Genomic DNA, 22,478 nt, shown 5'->3' on the forward strand with positions numbered 1-22,478 from the left:
GAGGACTCCTGGGTTTCAAGCTGGGATGTCTAGGGGACACTGCGAGGGGGCTTGGTAGGGTAAGCAGGCTTTCTTCATTAGGGCAGGATAATGATGTGCTTCTGGAGACCCTGAAGACTCTTAATGGAAGGCCCAACTCTAAGGAGAGTTGGAAAATGAGAAGTGTGAGTGACTAACCTATGAGCAACAAGCAAATCATGGGTAAATGTTTTGTTTGAACAATTTTTTCCATCCCTGCTAAACTACTAGTCTAAACTCTAGAACCCTCTCTGAAGTCCTGCAAGGCTGAAGGGTCTGCACTAAGGGAATTCTTAGTGACCTTAGAAACAGAAGTTTCATTTGCTTATTTGTTGCAGGGACAGATCACTATGAAGCCGAGGGAATGTGAAGGGTGGAGGTAGAAACAATGGGTGAAGACACTTCACTCAATTAGCTCGGCTGAGGAGGAAGAAAGAGATGTGGTAGCAGCTAGAGATGAAAGAAATAGAGGAAGGACTTACATTTCTTTTTCCAAATGATTTTGATGGTGGTTACCTGTATATGTGTTTTAAAATAGAAGGAAATTCACAAGAGCCAGTAGAAGGAAGAAGTTGGAAATGAAAAAGAGAGGTGAAGGGATGAAATGAAGCTTCACAAGAGGCAAAATCCAGAGCCTAGGGCCCTCTTCCGCTGGAGTAATAGGAGACCAAAGAATTGGGTACAGGGAAGTTTGTAGATGGAGTGCAGGATATTGAGAGAATATCTGTTTTCTACCTTTTACTTACGCTCTGGGGAAAGAGGTGAAGGCATCTACTCAGCAAGATGAGAGGAAGAGCTCAGGAGCACGTAAGGACGGAAACAGTCACTGCGAGGTACGGGAAAGAGAGCAGACGTGAAACACACAGAACAATGCAATGCAATGAATGAATGAGAAGGAAGACATTTTCTTTCTTTTAAAGCGGACACCAGCTAGTGACATGGATTTCAATGGGTACTAATCACGGAGCACTTGAGAGATTGAAACAGACATAATTATTTTCATTATATTTTATATAAAATAAACATTTACATAAATTTTATTTTGGAAAGACCTAGGCAAAGCGTACATAATCAGACTTAAATGGGAGAAGTACTTTAGGGGAAATATATTTCTAACTGGCACAGCAAAAGTAACAAAAATGAGCATTTATATACAACTGATCAAAGGAGAAAATAAACACATGAACAAAGAACACAATGCAAGTCATTTTCTCCCTGATAAAAGGAGGGATCCGTGGGAGTCGCAGCCAGTCACATGGTTTCCACATTATAAAAGCAAGCCATAGCTTCTACAGATATTTTCACTCCTTCGGAGGAAATTTTAAAAAATATTTTCCCCCACATAACAAAATGACTAATTTTTATGTGTATAGACTGCAAAATAAGAATAATTACCTCTGTCATATTAAAGCACTTGGACAGTGCAGTCACTTCTATGGTGTGTGTGTATGTGTTTTGTGGCGGTGATTACCTTAATTTCTAAAACGAAGGGCAACACTAATCAGTCATCTCTTCAGAGGTAGAGGGCTTTCAATCTGGTTTCAGGAGACACACAGAGCTTGATAGTTGCAGGGAACTAACCAGTCCCTCCCTGGGTGACAGACGAGCTGAGACACTTGGTAACCTGCCTAGGGTGAGGCAGCTCCTCCGTGGCCAAACAGGACTACCACCCAGATTTTCTGATGCTTGGACTGGCGTACCCCTCCTCTGGGCCAGCAAGGCAACCCCCAAAGCGTGTTATGCACATTGGAAACTTCCACATGTGATATAAATACACACCATTTGCACCGCTGAGAATGGGAAGAAACTCCCATTCTTGATGGGATTTCTGGACACAGACATATCTTTTCCCATTTTGGGGTAAATGGTGATCTAAACTTACGAACTTAAAATGACCATTATCGTGATGGATGCTGATTTTATAAGCTACATGCCCTAAAAGGTTTTAACTGAAAGATCTTTGGTGATAAACACGGCACATTTTTGTATGAGCCATTTGATAGACAGGAAAATCATCAATTCTGTTGTCCCTCTGTTTTGCTGATATTAAAGCACTCCCTTGGTTGTAGTTATCCTACTTCTTCTCTTTAAATTAATGGCTACTAAAAACAAAAATAATGAAGGAAGCGCTATTGTATGAAGAACTGCTCAATGTGTTTGTCTTTTACATCAAAGCTTCAAGAATAATCATAAAAAGTTATAATTCGGCATTGTACGCTTTTATCTTACTCAGTTGCAGCCTAAATGCAAGATTTGACAGGTATTTCTTCTTTTAAAATGCCAAAAGATGTCGGATATGTTTTGCGATTATTGGGAGATAGCAACATGCAATTTAATCAAAGTAAATGTGATTTGGAAACTAGGTGAAAAATTAAAAACCAACCAACCACCCATAACTACATTTGCTTTGCTTATTGTTACTAATGCCCTATAGATTCATAAATCTAAGATGCAAATCCTTCACACATCAGGTCAGAAGTTTTATTTTTCCCTCAAAAACGGCTTCTAATGAGTACAAGAAGAAATCATTAACAAAAGTTGACATGTGTGTAATCAAAACAGAGACCTAAGTCTAGGCACACACTCTATTGCCATGAACACCTTCCGTGAGCTTTACGTACTGGTGCCTTGTCTGGTGTATACAAATGGTAATTCCTCTCCACCTGAGAACCAAAAATTCTGAAAACGTAAGGTCAAATTATAGTCCGATTGCCACAAGTGCAAACCATTCCACCCAACCCACCTGTCAATCTTGAAACAACAGTCTCAACCAATCCACTGTGCCAGAAATTATTTTTTAGAATTCTTTGGCTCGTTTTCGTCCAGATTTAAAAGTAAAAATCAAGAAAGATTATAAAAGTCATAAAAGTCCTATTAAAGTCGTTATCCTGTTGCTGTTCTCCAGCCTCGCTGCATATCAGCATCTGAACCCGGGCACCCAGCATCTCAGAGATGGCCAAGGGGCCCCAGGTGATCCCGCAGTCTGGCCAGGCTTGAGAGCCCGTGTGTGTGTGTGTGTGTGTGTGTGTGTGTGTGTGTGTGTGTGAAGGAACAGTCCTAGACTATCAGCTGAATCTGGCTCTTCGATCTGAGGCGCCTGAAGTGTTTAGTAGAGACAATAAGAAATCACACATGTATTTTTATTCCCCCTCAAATTACAGTTTCTGTGGGTCGGTTTGTATGGAACGGTTTGGATTTTCTCATTTAGTCTTGTTGAAAAGCACGGCGTAACCGCTACAAACCCCTGCATTGAGTGAGGTATGACCTGTGACGAATGTCGCAGTCTCATGCTAGGGGCTGTGTCGTACCGCCGGAAGCCGTAATACGAGTGCTGGTGATCCTGTTTTGTGATGAACTTCAAAACAAACAGACCCGAAAGAATATATCTCAGGATTCCCTACAATAAAATTTCTTCTCCTCCTAGGTATTTGAATCTTTGGTTTAGTTTACCTACATTACATGGCTGAACCGTGTTTTATGAATACCGTTAACAGACTGAAAACATCTGGATCACTTAAAAAACCCTGAAGGATTCTTAAGGTTGAAATAAACTTGTAAAGCCATTCTTATGGCTCTGATGTCAAAGGACCGCCACTTACTGGGAATTGTAAAGGCAAGGAGAACGGGTTCTAGGTAGGACAGAAGGACAGGTTAGATAGGCTGGCACTAAGTCAGGGACATGTGTCCACAAGGAACTCTGAACATAGCTGAGAAAATGAAGCAAGTGCTGCTGAGAGGGACACAGTCACAACTGAAACTCTGATCACTGGATCCAATGTTCAGCCAGACTACAGCCACTCCTGGCTTGTCCTTGGCCAACTTCCCTCCTACTGATGACACCCTACGTATTTAAGGATCCAGTGCAAAATGGAATTGCGGGACCGCTCGTTCAAAAATGATTAAGAATTTCAAGCACTTAGCCTTCAACCAAGCACAGGGGGCTTCTGAGTGCAGGACGCCTGAGGGCCCACGGGAACTGCCTAAGCCCATGAAGTGGGCTCTGCGAGTCCATCTCAGAAAGAGGCCATCAACTGTCCTGCCACGCACGCTTTTATTAGGGGAATCTGGATAGATCTCCATGACTGTTTTTATTGATAAGAATGAATTCCACCTATTATTTCATGTTACAAGAACCAAATAAAAATAGTTATAAAATACACTTAATATCTTTGAAAAATAACATGTGATTTATTTTCTTACAGGCACCATTTAACTATGAAAACTATTTCATTGGCTACATCTCAGTGACATTATTAAATCAGGATAAAAATATCTGACCCAATGAACAGTGCTTACTTTTCATGTTCAAAGAGATGCCAGTGTCTGCACACAGAATGAGCCAGAGAGACAGTGAGAAAGTGGGGGGAGGCAGAATGAAGGGAGATTGAGAGGCGTGGGGAGAAGAAGGGAGGGAGGGAGAGAGAGACAGAGAGACAGAAAGACATGAGGAGAGAGAAAAGCACCCAAAAGAAGGTAGAACAAGTCTCCTGAAGGCCATGTGACCCCTTCCTTCAGAAACTTTTAGGCTGTAACCCCCATTTCAGCCATTCCCACTAATATACCCTCATACCTTTAGCAGCACTTCAAGTAAGGCATAATTGCTTTTCAAAATTTGGGGCTTAGTCTTTTCCATTAACTTCCTAAGTCTGAGTTTTGGTTACGGATTATTCTAAAAAGTTGTGACTCAAGTCTCAGATACTGTTTTTAGCTACGGCTTCATGTGTTTTTCAACTTGGGGGTGGACTGATCATTTAAAACGAACGCTGTAGTACCTTTCTTGGCCTTAGGACTATAAAAGTATAATTTTGAGGAGAATGAAAATATTTTAAATGAAATTTTAGGTAAATTTATGATACACAAGGTTAAGAGACTATTAGAAACAGAAAATCATAGTGGCAATGTATCCTGTTAGATTACTGGCGCACACACACACGTATGCTAATTCAAAATCCGGAATCCTTTGCATTTAAAATAGTCCTTGCATCATCCCTCTCCAAAGAAGTTCTTCTAACTAGACTTACCTTGTCAAAAAAATAACACAGAGGGGCAGTGTTGAAAAGAAGTAGGCTTTTTACCCTGCCCTGGCCTGAGCAGTGAAATCCACACGCCTTCAGGCTACTACATCTGCAGGCCCCCTGGCTTAGCCTGCAAACAGCACTCTCCAGAGGGGTTCCTCCTCCTCTTCTTCTTTTTTTAAAAATTTATGATGATGACCAAATTAGAATCAGGTGTCCCGACCTCTTCACTTTCAAAATACATTACCACCCAAACACTGAAGTCCGCTTCCTAATTTCTTCATCTTTAGCAAGTGAATGACCAATACAAAATTTCTTAGGGGCTGTTAAAACTTTACTTTGTAATTCCGATGGGTAAATTTTGTATGATCAGTTTTGAACGCTGCTATTAAAACCACTGTGTACAGAGAAAAAAATGTGCGTGTATATATATATTAAATATTTTATAAGTTATGAAATAAATAACACTAAAAAACAAATGTCAAATTGTAAGTTCAACTCTGCTGGCCTCTGTCTTTTAAATATAAATATATATTTTTAAAATTATGAATTTAGACTTTTTCCCCCCTAGATTTTTTGAGCATTCTCCATGAAATCTCTAAAATTATAAATACAGAACCAAGAACTCCGGATTTCCATCATTCATGTTCTAAAGCATAGAATTCTCATTAAGCCTCGGTAGACAAATCAATAGAGCTCCTCTTCCGTCTCTTTATAGTCTACGAAGATTTTTGTGATATATTATACAGAGTTTTCAATGGTTAAATATAGTTTTCAAAAAAATAATAAATCTCTGAATGACTGAATGTTAAGATAACAAAGTAGAACATTTCTCTTAGTTAATATCTTTAATATTTCTCATGTAGAATATACTATTTTTTTCTCCACCAAAATAACAATATATGTGGAGTCAGAAACATTTATGATTCTAAAAGCACTTTTGAAATCTTAGAGCAGAACCACTACTCTAGTAATACTTGTAATAAAGTTAAAATAATCTTAAACATTTCCATAAAGATTTAGGGGTACCAAGATCCTTGATTTCCCCCCAGGGATAAGAATACCCATACACAGTTCCAGAAGCTTCCTTTTTGTTATATCAGGCAATGGGAAAAGCTTGCATCAGAGTGGAATTTAATTCACTCTTCAGTTGGGCTCTAGCAATATCCTCGGGGGGATATTAGACAAAGCTCACGTAACAATAGCCCTTTCCCCCATATATTCCAGAAGATTCTACAAAAACTATTAGATACTCATCACTAGCTCTGGAGAACTAAATGAGCTACCTCTTGGTGGAATTACCCAAATGGTTTATCCCAGAGATTTTTGTCCTCTTTGACCTATCTTATCTCATGAAGAGGAGCTGCTCTGCCTTCGTAGCATTTCAAGCCTCTGTATTTCTGGGACATAAAAGTCTACACTAAGAGATGGAATTAGATTCTTAGGTTGGAAAAGAGGAGAAACAGACGAAGGGAAATCTGGAATTAAAGCCAATAAAAATCTGCAAGATGTGCAGTAGTTGTTTTACTTCCTCTCAGACCTAGCCCTTGCTTGCTCTTTCTGTCTTCTTCCGTGGAAATGCAAGTCACTCAGCACAGGGTTACGAGCGGGCGTCCCAAAATGTGCCTCCCTGAACTCAGAGCGAGCGGAAAGCTTCGATGCTGTGCCCCTGCTGATGTGAAGGCATCCATCACTTCTTCCTCTTCCAAAGGCACCAGCACTCTCCCTCAAGACTGGGTCAAATGCTATGTTTGATCCTTTTCTCGAACTTCTTGTAATCGTTTCTCTAGGCGATCCAACTTGGCGAGATTTTCCTGCAGCAGTTTGCTGTCTGGAACCAGCTGTAAGGCTCTCTCATAATAAGCTCTTGCGGATACATAGTTTCCCTGGGGGGAAAAAGAGAGGCAACAATGTCTGACCCATCAGAATGCTCTTGGAGAATGGGGAGACTAAGACAAAACTTCTGGCCCAGTTTAATGTCTATGTCCTCAGAAGGAAACCTTGTCTGCACAGGCAATTTTATCCTTATCTGTTGGTGCTTTTGGAGAATCCATTTGTTTTAAGTACCCGACCAGCTGGAGAATGAAGGAGAAGAGTTATACCGTAAGGTGAAATGGCAGAAAAACAGATTGTCAATTCTACTAATGTAGGGTATGAGGCTATCATTTCATAGTGCTCTCGCGGGGCTGGCACTATTCCTTAGTAATCAAATGGAGCCATGGCTAGACATACAGAGAGAGAGAGAGGGAGAGAGAGAGAGAGGGAGGGAGGGAAGGAAGGGAGGGATGTATGTGGGAGAATGCAAAAGTCGTGATGATTAAATAGTTTGGAATCCACTAGACCTATTTAGTAGTGGAAGTTATTTTAATATCCAACTAACACAAAAGCAACTTTTGCCTAATACGGGCTTTAATGTAAATGTAAGTTTTTATATAGTGTAAAGAACTGATAAGAATATGGCGTCAAATTTACCCAAGGTGCGTGACAATATGAACCTGCTGGATCCTCTTAAAGCAGGAAAGAAGGCATGTCGTCCCTGACCTGCTAAAGACACCTGTCACCACCCTCTACTGGCCCCCATCTGCTTTGTTCAATGGCTTTCTAACTGGAAACCATGTGTGCCTGTTCCAGTTGGTTCCAGGCAAATTAGTCACAATTATTGTTTTCCAGCCCCTTTTCTGCTACTAAATTTTACCTTCCATATTCGGTCCATCCTCTTTCAGATCTGTGTCCTGCCATGTCTCAGAACTCTGAGTGTTACAGTTCTCGCCAGTCCCCCAAATTTCAATTTGCTTTTATTTTATTCTCAATTACAGCTCCAAGTGGACAAAAACCAGTTACTCTCTGAATTCCCATCACAATTTAAAATAGCATCTCTTGGGCGCCTGGGTGGCTCACATGGCTAAGCGTCTACCTTTGGCTCAGGTCATGATCCCACGGTCCTGGGACGGGGCCCCAAGTCGGGTTCCCTGCTCAGCGGGGAGCATGCTTCTCCCTCTCCCTCTACTGTTCCCCCTGCTTGTGCTCTCTCACTCTCTCTGTCAAATAAATAAATAAAATCTTTAAAAAAATAAATAAAATAAAAATAGCATCTCTGAGAGTTCTATGTAACATCTAGCAAGGACTATTCACTGAATGCTTAACTACCCTCCAAATGAGTTAAGAGCTCAGACACGCCTGATGCATAGTGAGTCCTCAATCCGATGCCGCCACTGTTGTCATTATGAAACGACCATCCAGGCCTGAGTAAACACTGCCCATTTATTACAGTACTCACTCGTCTTATTGGTAAAAAGGAGAGTGGAAATGACAGAAAAGGAAATTGTACACTGGGAATCCAGGCTCTGGCACATGCAAAAATGAAAACATCTCTGATTATTAACCCTGATTCTCATCAGAGGCTAAACAGAATTCTGAACAAATGAGAACCTGGATTTGCTTCATTCAACTGTTATTATTTTTCTTCAATGCCAGCGTTTATCTTCCAAGTGTCCTGTGATGTTTATTCGGCTCAGCACACATGTGAGGACAACTGAACATTTGTGACTCTTAGAATGCTCTCAAAATATGTTTGTATCACAGCCGACTTTGAAACTGTTCTGCTAAGAGTTTTCTATGAATTTAAGCCTCAGCCCAGTGCCTTGGCATTTCCTTCTTTGATCACCAGTTTTGTCCTTTCACATAAAATCCACTGCTAGAGTTAATCTTCTCTCCCTCAAATTTTCTTCACTTGATTAAACTGGAAGCCTTACTTATTTTTTTAAAAGTTATATCCCTTGAGTCAATGTCTCCAGTTCTGAGATGCTAAGATAGGGCATCTGAATTATTTAATTTCTAGAAATGTGCTATCTACTACGATAGCTACTAATTCCACATGGCTATTTAAATTGAAATCAATTATGATAAATTACGAATTCAGTTGGTCAGTTGTACCAACCACATTTCAAGGGCTTAACAGCCACATGGGCTAGTTAGTGCCACTGCCTGAACAGTGGAGACATGGAATATTTCTGGCATCATAGAGAGTTCTACTGTACGAACATGCACATAGGGCAGCACTGAAAATAGTACTTTGTGGTGTGGCCCAGGGGATACAGCTTTTTGATTATAAAGAATGTATTTTTGGTCCAACCATTTCATCCTTTATGAAGCTTCCTAATAATTAACTTTTATTACCAAGCAGTATAAGCAAGAGACAACTCCCTTTTCATCTCTTCATGCCATGTCCTTGCAAAACCTTATTCCAACTTGCAACCTTACCACAGCCCTCAGTCTTCTAAGCTCGCCCAGGCTCGGGGAAAGAGTGAAGCCTGGAATGGGCTAATACTGCCTGACGCACACGCTATCTGGCAACGCAAAAGACAGAAAGTTAATGATTGCACTTTAGGACCTCATAATAATAATCTTGCATCCTAATGGTGCCAACTAAATGACCATATCCAAGCCATGTGCCTGGTCTATATATTTATCTCAGATTGTATCATATGAATTCACTAGACGATTTTCCAACTACGAACGTGGCAATTTCACTGTTCAATTGTTCGGCCTAATACATGATGTTTGCAAAGATGAGAAACTGCATAAACTAATTTTTAATCAGTGTGTTCATTACATTTGAAAAGAATACACTCAGTAGATCCTTCTTCACTCCCCAGACACCTTTTCAGGGGAAGTACCTCTAAATTTAAAGCAATGGATTCGCTTGTTAATCTGAGAGTTCAAATGAACGTACTCTTTTCCTTGTATTTCCACACTTTTTGGAGAAGTCTTGAGTGTACTTATTGTACTTTTTTTTTTTTTTAAGATTTATTTATTTATTTATTTGAGAGAGAGAGCACATGAGGGGGAGGGGCAGAGGGAGGAGGAGAGAGAATCCCAAGCAGACTCTGCGCTGAGTGCGGAGCCCAACACGGGCCTCAATCTCACAACCCTGAGATCACAACCTGAGATGAAACCAAGAGTCAGCCATGTAACCAACTTCACCACCCAGGTACCCCTACTTATGGTACTTTTTAAATTAACAATTGCTTTAAATGGCAGGCACATGTCATCTAAAAACATACTGAGCATATTATTTTAAAATATAACTATTTAACATACTATTTAAATATTTAAGATTATGTTACTATTTTAAAAGTAAGTTCATATTGGTGGACATCCTAGAAGATCACTAAGATCAGAGCTCAGGTTATTCTGCTCTGATAAATGTCATATTTGTTCCTCTATTAGAGCAAGGCTGTCAGTCACATAATAATTCTCCCATTATCCCCTTCTGGCTATATAATCACGGGTCACCTTTTTGTTTTGTTGTGTTTCTGAGAGTGACCAGTTTCCTCTTAATAGTAAACCCAGTTAGGCTTTTGTTTAAATGCTAATCACTATATTACTGTTTTATCAATATAAAGACTGATAGAAACCTAGAAACAGGTTAGCTAAACAAGAGTGATCCTTTAAAAACATGTCAGACCATGGCATCTCTCTGCTCAAAGTCCTTCAAGGACCCCAACTCATTTGGCATGGCATAAAAGCCAAAGACCCTACATTCCCCTGCAAGGCTCTACATGATCTGGCCCTGTGACTTCTTTGACCCCAACTTTCATCTCACTTGCTTCCTCCCTGTTCTTCAAACACGGCAGGTATTCTCATACCTCAGGATCTTTGCACATGCTCTTTCCCTATTTTGCCATATGGCTTGTTCCCTTCAGGTCTCTACTCAAAATTACTTTTTAAAGTGAGGCCTTCCCTAACCACCTTAATTTTAAATTTCAGCCCTTACCCCATGGCACTTTCTATCTTCTTTCTCTCTCTTTTTTCTCCATAGTACCATGATATATTTTACCTATATATGTACCTGTATGTGTTTATTTATTTATTACCTGTCTCCCTTACTAAATGTTAGCTCCATGAACACAGGAAGTTCTGTCTTACTTGCTTAGTGTTCTATTCCCAGTGCCTGAAGAGAGAGTACCTGGCACATCACATGCTCTGTATGAATGTTTGTCAAATGAATGGATGAATGAATGAATGATAGTGAGTCTTTGAGTTCATTACATATACATAGCACCTTCCCAAGGGTTATTTTTAATGATTCCCTCAAAGGTAGCTTTTTCTTTTGGAAAAACAAAACACAAACCCACAAATAAACAACCTTGTGTTTCAGTAAATGGTTAGGGAGTAAAAGATACATTAGATACAAGAAATAATAAAGTAATATTTAAAGTAACACTATGTAGTCTTGACCAGGAATTAAGCTGTAGGACAATGAGATACAGAGAGCTCCAGCAAGGCTTAGTTCACATAAGCAGGTTTTATTTGCTGTATGATGATACTTCTCTTAAGTACATATGATTTTCTTTATGTTCAATAAAATCATGGAATTTAATTTGTACAGATTTAGTTTTCAAATGACTTCATGATATTCAATATCTAGACAATACAAAGAGAATGTAAACTGTGCTGATTTCACTTTTATACACCTAAGGTTTTTGGTATTTACATAATTCAAAGAGGGAATTAACAATATGTTCTCAATCTCTCGAGAGAAGACAGAAAGAGAAAGCGCAAAGAAAACCCAGTCCACACGGAAGTGAACTGCTCTCGTACCTTGATGTGCTGGATTCCACCCATGTTCATCCAGGCCTGGGCTTGAGCTGGATTTAGCTCCACGGCAGCTTTATAGCTCTAAATACACAAGAAACATCTTCAGGTTGAGAAAGGAGAACCCACGTTTAATGCTACAGGATCGTGGACACCACTTTCTCCATACGTGAGGATGTAAATGGCTAACACCATGAAACCCGACACTACTAGCTCACAGGTGTTCCCGTTTAGTTCAATTATTTTTTAAAACTGATGACTCGGAAGTGGAGGAAACTGAAATGTGTAACTTGCCTGCAGAGACTACGGATGCCCGCAGGGAATCCCGGTGATTTTATGATAGTGCATCATTTCTCATTGGCCTTGTCCTGCAAGAAAACTCCTTTGGCCTTTTTCGCTATAAATGGAGTTTGTAAGAATATATATTTTTTAATAATCATAGAATCTTAGAGTCTTTTCCTATACAGCTCGGTCCTAGTGTAATATCCCCTTTCACAATATCACTGCTGAAATCCTTGCAGTGACAGGATGCTCCTTCCTTCCTTGAGGACATCCGTTTTCCTAGGTTTAGTTTCAATCATTAAGAAGTCTTCCTTTTTCTTCTGCCACAAGCTCTTCAAATGCCTCTTTTGGTCTGGAAATGTGTATCCCGTTAAATGTAGCATCTGCGGGGCGTATTTGTAATATTTGCATGTTGTTTCATAGCACCGCTGGCATGCTCACCACTGGGTCTTAACTTAAGAGTGATCACCTTAAATCAAGCTAAAGGCTAAGAGTGGTGCTTTCAGTTACAAAGCTAAGTATCTGTGGGTCTATTTTGATGCTCTTTGCTATTTGCATTGATGAAAAGATTCATAAAGTAAACAGAATCTGGTCCGTCCCTCCTCCACTTCTGTTTTAAGAGAAATAAGCAAACAATAAAACGCTATACCTTTAAAGAGCTGCTAAAATAAACCTGAGGAATGTGTCTCTTGGGTTAATTTATATCAACAGAGATGACAGTGTAGGTAGAAATTAAGAACCTGGATGCAAATCCCAGCTCCATCTCTTACCCCCTATGACCTTGAGCAAGTTACATAATCTCTGAGTCTCGTTTACTCAACTGTAAAATGACCATAGGTTTCTTATATGACTATTGAGAAGATTAAATTACTTAATATGTGTAAATCATAAATAAAAATGCTAACACATTGCAGCTGCTATTATTAGCTCACAGCCCTACTCCTATCTGTCACAGATCTAGCCACTTTATTAATTAATTGATTTTAAGTAAACTCCACACCCACCGTGGAGCCCAATGAGGCGCTTGAACTCACAACCCTGAGATCAAGACCTGAGCTGAGATCAAGAGTCAGACGCTTAACCGACTGAGCCACCCAGGCGCCCCAATCTAGTCACCTTAAAATGATTAAGCTATAGTTAAAGTAACTAGAAAATACTTTTGTTTTCAATACAATGTATAAAATACGAATACAGATACCAAATAACTTCATAATTAAATTATACATTCATTAAATTGTCATGTTAGATATTAAAAAATGTTCACATGTTAAGGTATTAAAAATGTTCACAGGGCAAGGGGGCCTGGGTGCCTCAGTCAGTTAGGTGTCTGACTCCCGATCTCAGCTCAGGTCGTGTCTCAGGGTCTTGGGATGGAGCCCCTGTGCTGGGGTGTCTGCGTTCTCTCTCCCTTTCTGCCTCTCCCCCTGCTGGAGCACTCTCTCTCTCTCAAATACATAAATAAATCTTCAAAAACAATGTTCACAGGGCAGAGAAAAATACACAATCTCTGCTTCAAATATGCCACTGTTTAAGGTTCATGTTCAAGTTCGTTTTCCCAAATATCTTTACCTATATTTTCGAATATTGTAAAAGTCACTCACTATTGCTTTCAAAAACAATAATATCATTTAAAATTTTACTTTTCTCATGTTATATTTAGTATAATTTTATGACTTCATTAATTCCAACTGTGGCTTTACCAGAAATGCTTGGTATTTCTATAACATTTCTATTTGCTTGAAATATCTTTTTGATTTCAAACTGTGAATGAATTTTATTTGAAAAGCTGTAGATACTGGATACCTTTAAGATGCAAGACATTTATGTTTCTACAAGGAGAAGTCCAATCTAACTGGGCAGCAGGCGTTCTGCCCAGAGGAGTGGGGCGGGGGCCGGGGGAGGTGGAGAGGACGGGTGAGAGGAAAAAGAGGCCTAACGATACAACGGAATGTGTGACACTTTCAAAGGACTTGTAGGGACAATAAATGTTGTAAAAGTTCACAGGAAACAAGGACACTGGGAGAAAGCATGGTCCAGATGGGCTTCCAGAGGGAGGAGGACATGGGCTGTGTGTTAGTAGATGAGAGAATCTCTGAGGAATTGGGGGGGGCGGCGTGGAAGGGTGTTATAAGGATGTGTGGAAATGCTAAAGCTATGCAGACACTAGTCCAGATGGACTAGAGGGTTACTCCTGGCCAACTGAGAGAGTGAGAGAGGCAGACAGAGAAACTAGTTTGAGGGAATAATGTGGACTTGCTTCAGACATCAAGTCAAAGGCGATAATTCAGAAAATAATGCAGAGGTACCGCAGAATTCTGAACAGTTAAAAAATAGAGTCCATTATAAAAGCTAAATGTATAACATCATGGCCATTAATCAGAAAACTCACTCCATAAACATGCCAGTGATCTTAAATTTTACTGCAGATGCTTCAGTAAAGATTGAAAGTATTAATTTTAATCCCTTAATTTAATAACATAATTTAATTAAGTGTTTATACCTCAAAGGCCTTATCCAGAAGATTCTGCTCTCTTAGTTGGTTTCCCTTTGTGAAAAAAAGTTCAGATATGACTTTTGGGTCCTTTGGTTTCAGCTGGAGAGCCTTGTCGATAGCATCGAGTGCCTGCAACAGGTTTGAAAGCAAGACAGAATGTGGATGAGATGAAGAAAAACTAACTTAAATGATAAAATGTATACTTTTTGTCCTTATAATTAGCTGGTGTGGTAAATGACAATCAAAACACATTCTTCCTTCTCTCTGATGTTCTCACCGAGAGTTAATGTGGCCCTGACAAAATAATTTTCCTATACTCCAGGGTTTCCATTTATATTGTGACAATGACATATCCCTGACCTTCCTTCACAGGAAGGTCAATGATGAAGATGAAAGAAAACAAGATCTGGGATCAGGTGTTTTTGCCCAGCCTGTGTCCATCTGGGCCATCCAAATACAGCCTCCTCTTAGGTCTCTGATGCCCACTCTGCCCCCAGCACCCACTGCCCCACACCCTGCAGCCAGGGATCCCTTCGAAACACAAATCTCACCATGTTGCTCTTCTCTTTAAAACCCCAAAGCTTTTCCAAGGATAAAAAAACCTTTGCCCCGGTCCCAAGCCCTGTGGGGTGTTGTCTCCAGCAACCTCTGTGGCTATTATCTTACACAGTGCCCTGTTCCCTTCATGCCCGTCCCTCAGACTTCTCACTTCCTGCTGCCACAGGGCCTTTGCATGTACTTTATCCTGCCTGGAATGCTTTTTACTGCCCCCCTTCATCTAATAACTCCTATTTATCATTCAGCATTCACCTTCATATCACTCCCCAGGGAACCTAGCCTCCTAGATCACTCAGGTCCCTGACTATATGCTTGTTAGGATCATGTCACTCTTCATGACATCACTGAGCACAGCTATAATTCTACGCTTGTTTTGTGATTGCTTGTTTAATCTTGGTTTCCTCTTCTTCTATAAACTCCTTGAGGACAAAGGTGATTTTCTTGTTTTTCTTATACCGCTTTATTGCTGGTACCTACCACAGTGTCTGGCATATAGCAGGCATTCAGTAAGTATTTTGTTGAGTCAGTTCATAAATTGACTGGTTATGTGACTTTTCAAATAGAGATAAACAATAATAGTTGCAATATAGGGTCACTGACCTGTATAAAGACTGTTATAAGGGTTCTATAAATAATATATTTGAAGGAACATGGAAAATGACGAAGCATACAAATGTTAGTCTTTATCTAGTTAGGTGAAAACAAATTAATACCACGTAAAATTTTTAGACCAAGGATGAGCCAAGAAAGTGTTATTTTAAGGGGACATACTAGAGTTAAGGGGATATCTGTGAAAAGCATCCATAAGATGGGCTATGCCAACGGCTGATATTCAAGACTGCTCCACCTCGTCAATGTGCAGACTGGAGAATCATTCGGGCGCACCCCATTTTCCACCCGTGAATCCAAACAACTCCAGTGTGCCCCCCACCTTGTCGTGGTGCTCCTGCTTGCTGTAGATTGCTGACAACAGGCGGTAGCATTCAAGGCATCCGGTCTCTTCCGACACGATGTGGTTGGTCATCTTCTCAGCTTCTTTGGTCTGACCCATCACGGCCAAAACCTGAGCCTGCAAGACCACACTGATTTGGCTTAGCAGACACTGCAGTCGCCTCATCAAATAAAGCATCTCTGAATGGAGGCTTTCCAGAAACACTCCATAAAAAAATGCTTAGCATCTATTTGTAACGCAGAGGGAGCTGAATTCCCCCAGTTTACAGGTTTAAAATCCTGTTGTTTGTTTCGGTTTATTTCTTTAGGTGTGTGCACGCACTGTGTGTGAATAGCAGGACACCAAAGCTATCGATGAAGCGACTTGTGACTTGTTTAAAAGTTGACTGAATATTTCAAAAAAGAAAGGATTTCTTATGGTTTCAATACTGTGTTTATAACAAGATAACAAGTTTGATTTACTGCAGATCTAAAGAGTAGCAAAAATGCAAATTTCCAAAAACTGAAATTAAAAATATTGCTGATTATTAATTTCTTAAATTTGAGAACCATACTGTAGTTATGTTAGAGAATGTCCTTGTTCTTAGGAACTATATGCTGAAGTATTTAGAAATAAAGGGCGGGGCGCCTGCGTGGCTCAGTTGGTTAAGCATCGGCCTTCGGCTCAGGTCATGATCCCAGGGTCCTGGGATCGAGCCCCACGTCGGCCTCCCTGCTCAGTATAAGCCTGCTTCTCCCTCTCCCTGCCACTCCCCCTGCTTGTGCTCCCTCTCTCTCTCAAATAAATAAATAAAATCTTAAAAAAAGAAAAAAAATAAAGGGCATGAGATCTATAACTTTTACACGGCTCACGAAAAAATAAATGTATTAATAACATGCATTCGCACACATACATGAATATGCACATATGTACATATGTGGATTATACATACATGAGGGATTGATAAATTCATCGAAATGCTAAAAATTGATGGATCTGGGTGAAAGGGGACATGGGAGCTATTTAGTATTACTGCAAATTTTTCTAAGTTTGAAATGATTTCAAACCAAAAACTTTTAAGTTTTTTAGTGTCTATGTCTTTGGTAAATGGCTCCCACACTGGTTATACGGCTATTCAGAAAATGGATCCATTGTAGTGCTCCAGTTGCCAGTTCTGAGGCTCTGACCCAGCTCCCTGCACCGCACACTGCGTGCTCCCGCCTCTTTAGCCCACGCACTCACCAGGGCCAGGCGCAGCTCCCTCTGAGAAGGCTGAAGAGCGGCGGCCTCCCGGTAAACCTGCAGAGCCTCGTCGTAGCGGCCCGTGTTATAATACAGCGCCCCCAGAGGTGATAGCAGCTCAGCTTTGCGTGCCACCTGCAGGGCCCTGAGTTTTGAGAAAGGTGAACTGAAATTCTCATAGGTACATTTCGAAAGCTTGAAACGCAGGTTTAGGGATGACAGTCCATGGTTTGAGACTCTGCTCCAACACGGTGTCTGTTTTTATAATCAAGAAGCGTGTTTTAAAAAAAATCACGAGGCCACCCTCTGACTACAAGAATGTCTCTAGTGACCTCTCAGTATGGAAACTGAGCTCCAAGGATCTTTCCCGTTGATGGTGATAGGCTGGTTCTGATGCACGCACAGGCCTTCCCCCATATCCATTTTCGAAACTGCTATTTGCGGTTTGGGCTGTAGCCCACAGCCTCAGAGAACAATGGACTAATACAAGCGGAAATCAAATTCCAACCTTGGGTTAGCACCATGTTCTGACCAGCAGGCCTTTTTTAAGCCATTCTTTAGGATACCATTTAGTGTTTGGTATTATTCCCTTTGGAGGGGAGAAGCTATGTTGCCTGAATTGGCAAAATTGGTTAATATTCTAAGAGCATGTCTGTTCTGATTACATAAAAATTGGTCTTTGGGCAACTTACAAAGTGAAGAAAAGGAACTTTACCGTTTGTACCATTCTTCAGCCACACTGTTGTCTCCCAAGGACCTGTAGAGCCTCCCCAGATTCACCATGGCCACGTGATGACTTGGGCTGAGTGTGATGGCCTGTTGGTAATGGGCCACTGCCTTCTCTGGAGAGCCTGTAACCAGGGGTGGTTGGTGAGAGCAGAGCGCGCCTTAATTATACAATACACGAGGCTCTTCAGTTTCTCTTCTGATGCACATCATTCTTCTTCATATCACTGAGTCATACCATCAATTATTCCGTTCGTAAATTAGCTTGCATTTTGGCTTCGTCTCCTTGCCACTGCCCAACTTTGGACCATTTTACTATTCGTTCCAAGTTCCAAGGAAATCAACAATAAAAAAGCAATAAAAACTAAAATCTATTTCTTTTATTATGTATAGCATTTTAGCCAAAGTGTTTTCTGGCCATTGCCCTGCTAATATGATGTTTTGAGATCATCAGTGATTGTTATTTATATAAGATACTGTTACTTCTCATTATACGAAAAAATAGAATAGGCTAGTATAGAAAGAAAACTGTCCTGAAACAATTTCTAAGGGTTCGTCTCAATTACTCCACCGCAACATACTAATTGAGGCTCTGCTTTTAAAGAAGCATGTATCAGTTGGATCTTGAAAATCTTTTTAAAAATCATACATTTTTGTTAAATGGTATTTATGTATTGGGACTTTAAAAAATAATAATAATGCCACCTTGCATTTGTCCAATGCATTATACATCGTAAAATATTTTAATTAAATGATCTTTACAGGTATTTTCGATACTATTTAGCTGCCTTTTTAAAAAAGATTTATTTATTTATTTATTTGAGAGAGAGAGAGAGAGAGAGACAGCACGAGCATGTGAGCCAGGGGGAAGAACAGAGGGAGAGGGAGAAGCAGACTCTGCGCTGAGCACGGGGCCCAAAGCGGGGCTCAATTTCAGGACCCTGAGATCATGACCTGAGCTGAAATGGAGAGTTGGCCGCTTAACTGACTGGGCCACCCAGGCGCCCCTATTTAGCTGCCTTTTGATACCCTTTCCTATATCTTGGGATTTAAGAGCTATTAAAAGATAAGTAAAAGTATTACTTTAGAGATATAGCCACTGAAGTGCGAAGTGCACTTAAGAGACTTGACAAAACTCCCAGGGCAACTGAGGATGAAGACCAGAACTAGAATCAAGCCTCTGATGAGATCCCCAAAGAAGCTTCCTAGTGGAATTATATCTAAGTGACAGAACTATAGAACGGTCTGAAGTTCTAGATGAAATGGAATGTTTATGACCTGTAGACACCTCAACTGCACCTTCTTTGAAGGCATGTCTGCACCTTGTGCCTATATAGATCTATGTACAGGTCCCTGGTAATAGGGAGAATTTCCACCAGTATAAAATACACGAAGACAAAGGGAGTGGCGGGAACATACACAGGGTGGCCAGTGAGATTTGTAGGGCGTAGCACTGTTTGTTGTTGAAGTAGACGGAAGAGGGAAGACCAGATCAAAGGGGGGGTCTCTTCTGGGTTTTAATCTTTACGACACCTAATGTAGTCTTGTGTTGCCAATCAACCAGCAGGTGGCACCACAAAACAATTTTACATGCAAAAATAAGGGGTATTTCCTAGGCGTTTCGGAATGTAAATTTACATTCTATAAAACAGAAAAGTTTCAGATATACTAGAAAATAAAAATCCTTTCGAGCATTCATATTGACAAAATAATTAAAACAGAACTTTACCACAAGGCGGAGAGTCTAATAGTCAAGGAGAACAGAATGGTGCTTTTGCATGAAATTCAACTACCTTTTTGATCCTTTATAAGTATTCATAGCATGCCAACAGTAGGTGGGACACAAATCATAAAGAAAACAGAATCCCTGCCCAGTAAAATTCTACATTAAATAAGATGGAGTAAGTATATTTTATATAGCACCTGTCATATAAGAGTGCTCTATCAATTATAATAATATCGTTTCTGTAATGTACATCAAGGAAAGAATGATGGAACAATTCTGGGGGCTTTTTTCTCAGACGTAGGAAAGTATTTTCCATCTGCTGGTAACTCGATTCAGAGGCAAGCCCTGCATCATTGCTGAGGACCGTTTCATCATCATAGACTTATGGACTTGTCTACATGACACTCAAACGCTTGCTACTCCTTAAATCAGCAAGGCCACTTTCTGACATCTGGGGAGTTTTCCTTCGTGCTACACGAACTGGGTGGATTTGACTGAGCTGAGCTTGAAGACTTAGAGAAGTGACAGCCCCAGGGTACAATGTGATGGTCAACGGTGTGAGTTTCCTGCCAAGCCCAGTGACTGCTACTTCTGAGACATCATTTGGGTGGTTGCCATTTTGCTTGACAGACAGTATTATCTCATCGCAGTGGAACAGGTTCTCTTCGATTTCACTTACCAGTATCAACTAAGAAAACCCCATAGTTGTTGTGTAAGTCTGAGCTGTCTGGACAGTTCTTTATTCCAGCCTGGTATATCTCCTCAGCCTCCTTAAATCTCTCCTTTAAAAGAGAACAAAGGAAGATAAATGAGAAGGTTAAAGGCAACAATAAACTGAACAACAGAAGTGGGAAAAGTAAAAACCAATTTACTGAGCATCTACTATGCAACAGGCACCAAGATCAAACACTACATACTTTGAATTACAGCCAGTGCTAATGGCACAGATTCTTACAGTTAGCATCTATTCATATTTAGTTCCTTTAGGGAAACAAGCAGATGTTTACTAAGAAGGGACATCTGGAAGGATTTGCCCTACCATTGGAAAAAGCCTCAAATGGTTGTTTGAATGGGATGCCCTCCACCCCACTAACTCTCTGTGAAAATGAGTGATAGTTACATCCATAGAGGAGTATCTTCAGAGGTGACAATCTGACTGGGAGCCAGGGAGGCCTGGGACATTTGTCTCACAGCTGCACTTGGCATAGCTAACACCCTCTCTACATACACGGCATGGTTTATTTGGGGAGGTTTTTGAGGAAAGGAGGAGACTGACGCTAATTACAGGGGGGATTGGCCTTGACCTTTCTTTAATCAAAATATTTCTGGAGCCCACCCAACTGTTTGCTCCTTCTGTTATTCAACCTGTGTGTTCCATCTCAGAGCCATACCCTCCAAAAGGAATATATGTCTCTCCAAAGGCGGAGCTCCGGCTCCTACTACTGTGGCAAGGCCCAGATCCACTGCCACATCTTCGATAGGTCATTTCCTAAATGCCCTGCTCTTCTTCTAAAGATTTACTTTATCAGGGCGCCTGGGTGGTGCAGTCATTAAGTGTCTGCCTTCGGCTCAGGGCGTGATCCCGGAGTTCTGGGATCGAGCCCCACATCAGGCTTCTCCACTAAGAGCCTGCTTCTTCCTCTCCCACTCCCCCTGCTTGTGTTCCCTCTTGCGCTGTGTCTCTCTCTCTCAAATAAATAAATACAAATCTTTAAAAAAAAAAAAAGATTTACTTTAGCGCACTAGTAATTCTGAACTGCTTTTAGGTACATTTTTCATAAGGTTACACTTTCTTTCACAATATAGATGGTTAAACCTACTTAATGAATCAAAGCTACCCAGGTTCCAACGATTACAGTGTCCTAGTACTGCTGCGAAGGTCAGGTAAAAGGAAACGATCGGGCATAAAGCACATGGCAACTTTTCCTTTAATATGCTCTGAGTGCAGGCATTTTTCACAATTTTGTTGCATTTACTACTACTAAGCATTCAACCAACACATGCAAAAGGAATGTACAGCATCGATTTTGTCTGATGTGACACCTTTGGCACAACTGTGAATAAAAATGCACTGAGTGTTATGCAGTTAGCCAAGGAGCCTCCATTTGATTTGACCCAGAAAGGTAAAGACACCAGAAAGGTAAAGTGGACTGACCATGGCCAGCTCTTTGAAGATTTATTTGAGAGAGAGTGAGAAAGCGCAATGCATGCAAGCATGAGTGGGGGGAGGGGCAGAGGGAGAGAATCTTCAAGCAGACTCCGCACTGAGTGTAGAGCCGAACATGGGGCTCGATCCTACAACCCTGAGATCATGCCCTGAGCTGAAACTATGAGTTGGACACTTAACCGACTGAGCCGCCCGGGCACCCCTACGGCCATCTCTTGGAATCCACATGTTTAAGTACCATTCAGGGAACAACGTATGGTTTGAGTTTGGCAAACTGCACTTATTTGAATTACAAATCCATAGTCCAGCAAAGATGGAGATCCATGTTTCTAAAAAGTATATGTATTTTTGATTGCTAAACAGTAAACTGTCTAACTTAGAAAAATTAAGGATGAATGAAAATCTCAAAATCATCTTTCCATCTATTAAAGAGAAAAAAAACTTTATGAAGATATCATCCATTGAAGGACCGACCAATTTGTGTGTGTATAGAGATGGGCAGAACACAAATTGATAAGACTCCACTCATATTAATAGCTACCAAATACCACCGCATGCTTACTCATTTACTCATTCACTCGGGACACGTTTTCCGCGATGCCTATAGAAAGGATGGCGCAGTGATTAAGCACCGGGCTGCCAGTGCGTGACTACGTGGATTGAAATCCCAGTCTCACCATTTACGATCTACGTGCCCGGTTGTAAAATAGGATAATAATAGT

General features: G+C 40.6%; 1 protein-coding gene across 4 annotated transcripts in view; it reads right to left on the minus strand.

The window, feature by feature from the left end:
* Nucleotides 1–1,014: 1,014 nt before the first annotated feature.
* TMTC1 (transmembrane O-mannosyltransferase targeting cadherins 1) overlaps nt 1,015–22,478 on the minus strand; it is a 260,656-nt gene continuing 239,192 nt past the window's right edge. For 2 of the 4 annotated variants that reach the window (XM_026502173.4, XM_044385575.3), the window contains exons 14-20: nt 20,269–20,371; nt 17,853–17,988; nt 17,138–17,282; nt 15,896–16,033; nt 14,413–14,535; nt 11,637–11,714; nt 1,015–6,919 (exon numbers count right to left, since the gene is read on the minus strand). In XM_026502173.4, the coding sequence (XP_026357958.3) occupies nt 6,779–6,919; nt 11,637–11,714; nt 14,413–14,535; nt 15,896–16,033; nt 17,138–17,282; nt 17,853–17,988; nt 20,269–20,371 (864 nt within the window). In that variant the 3' untranslated portion in view covers nt 1,015–6,778. Of the gene's footprint in view, nt 7,109–11,636; nt 11,715–14,412; nt 14,536–15,895; nt 16,034–17,137; nt 17,283–17,852; nt 17,989–20,268; nt 20,372–22,478 lie in introns of all 4 variants that reach the window. The other 2 variants (XM_044385574.3, XM_057303256.1) reach the window with 2 other exon arrangements.

This window comes from Ursus arctos, unplaced genomic scaffold (assembly GCF_023065955.2).
Source record: "Ursus arctos isolate Adak ecotype North America unplaced genomic scaffold, UrsArc2.0 scaffold_26, whole genome shotgun sequence".
In the NCBI taxonomy this organism is placed as follows: Eukaryota; Metazoa; Chordata; class Mammalia; order Carnivora; family Ursidae; genus Ursus; species Ursus arctos.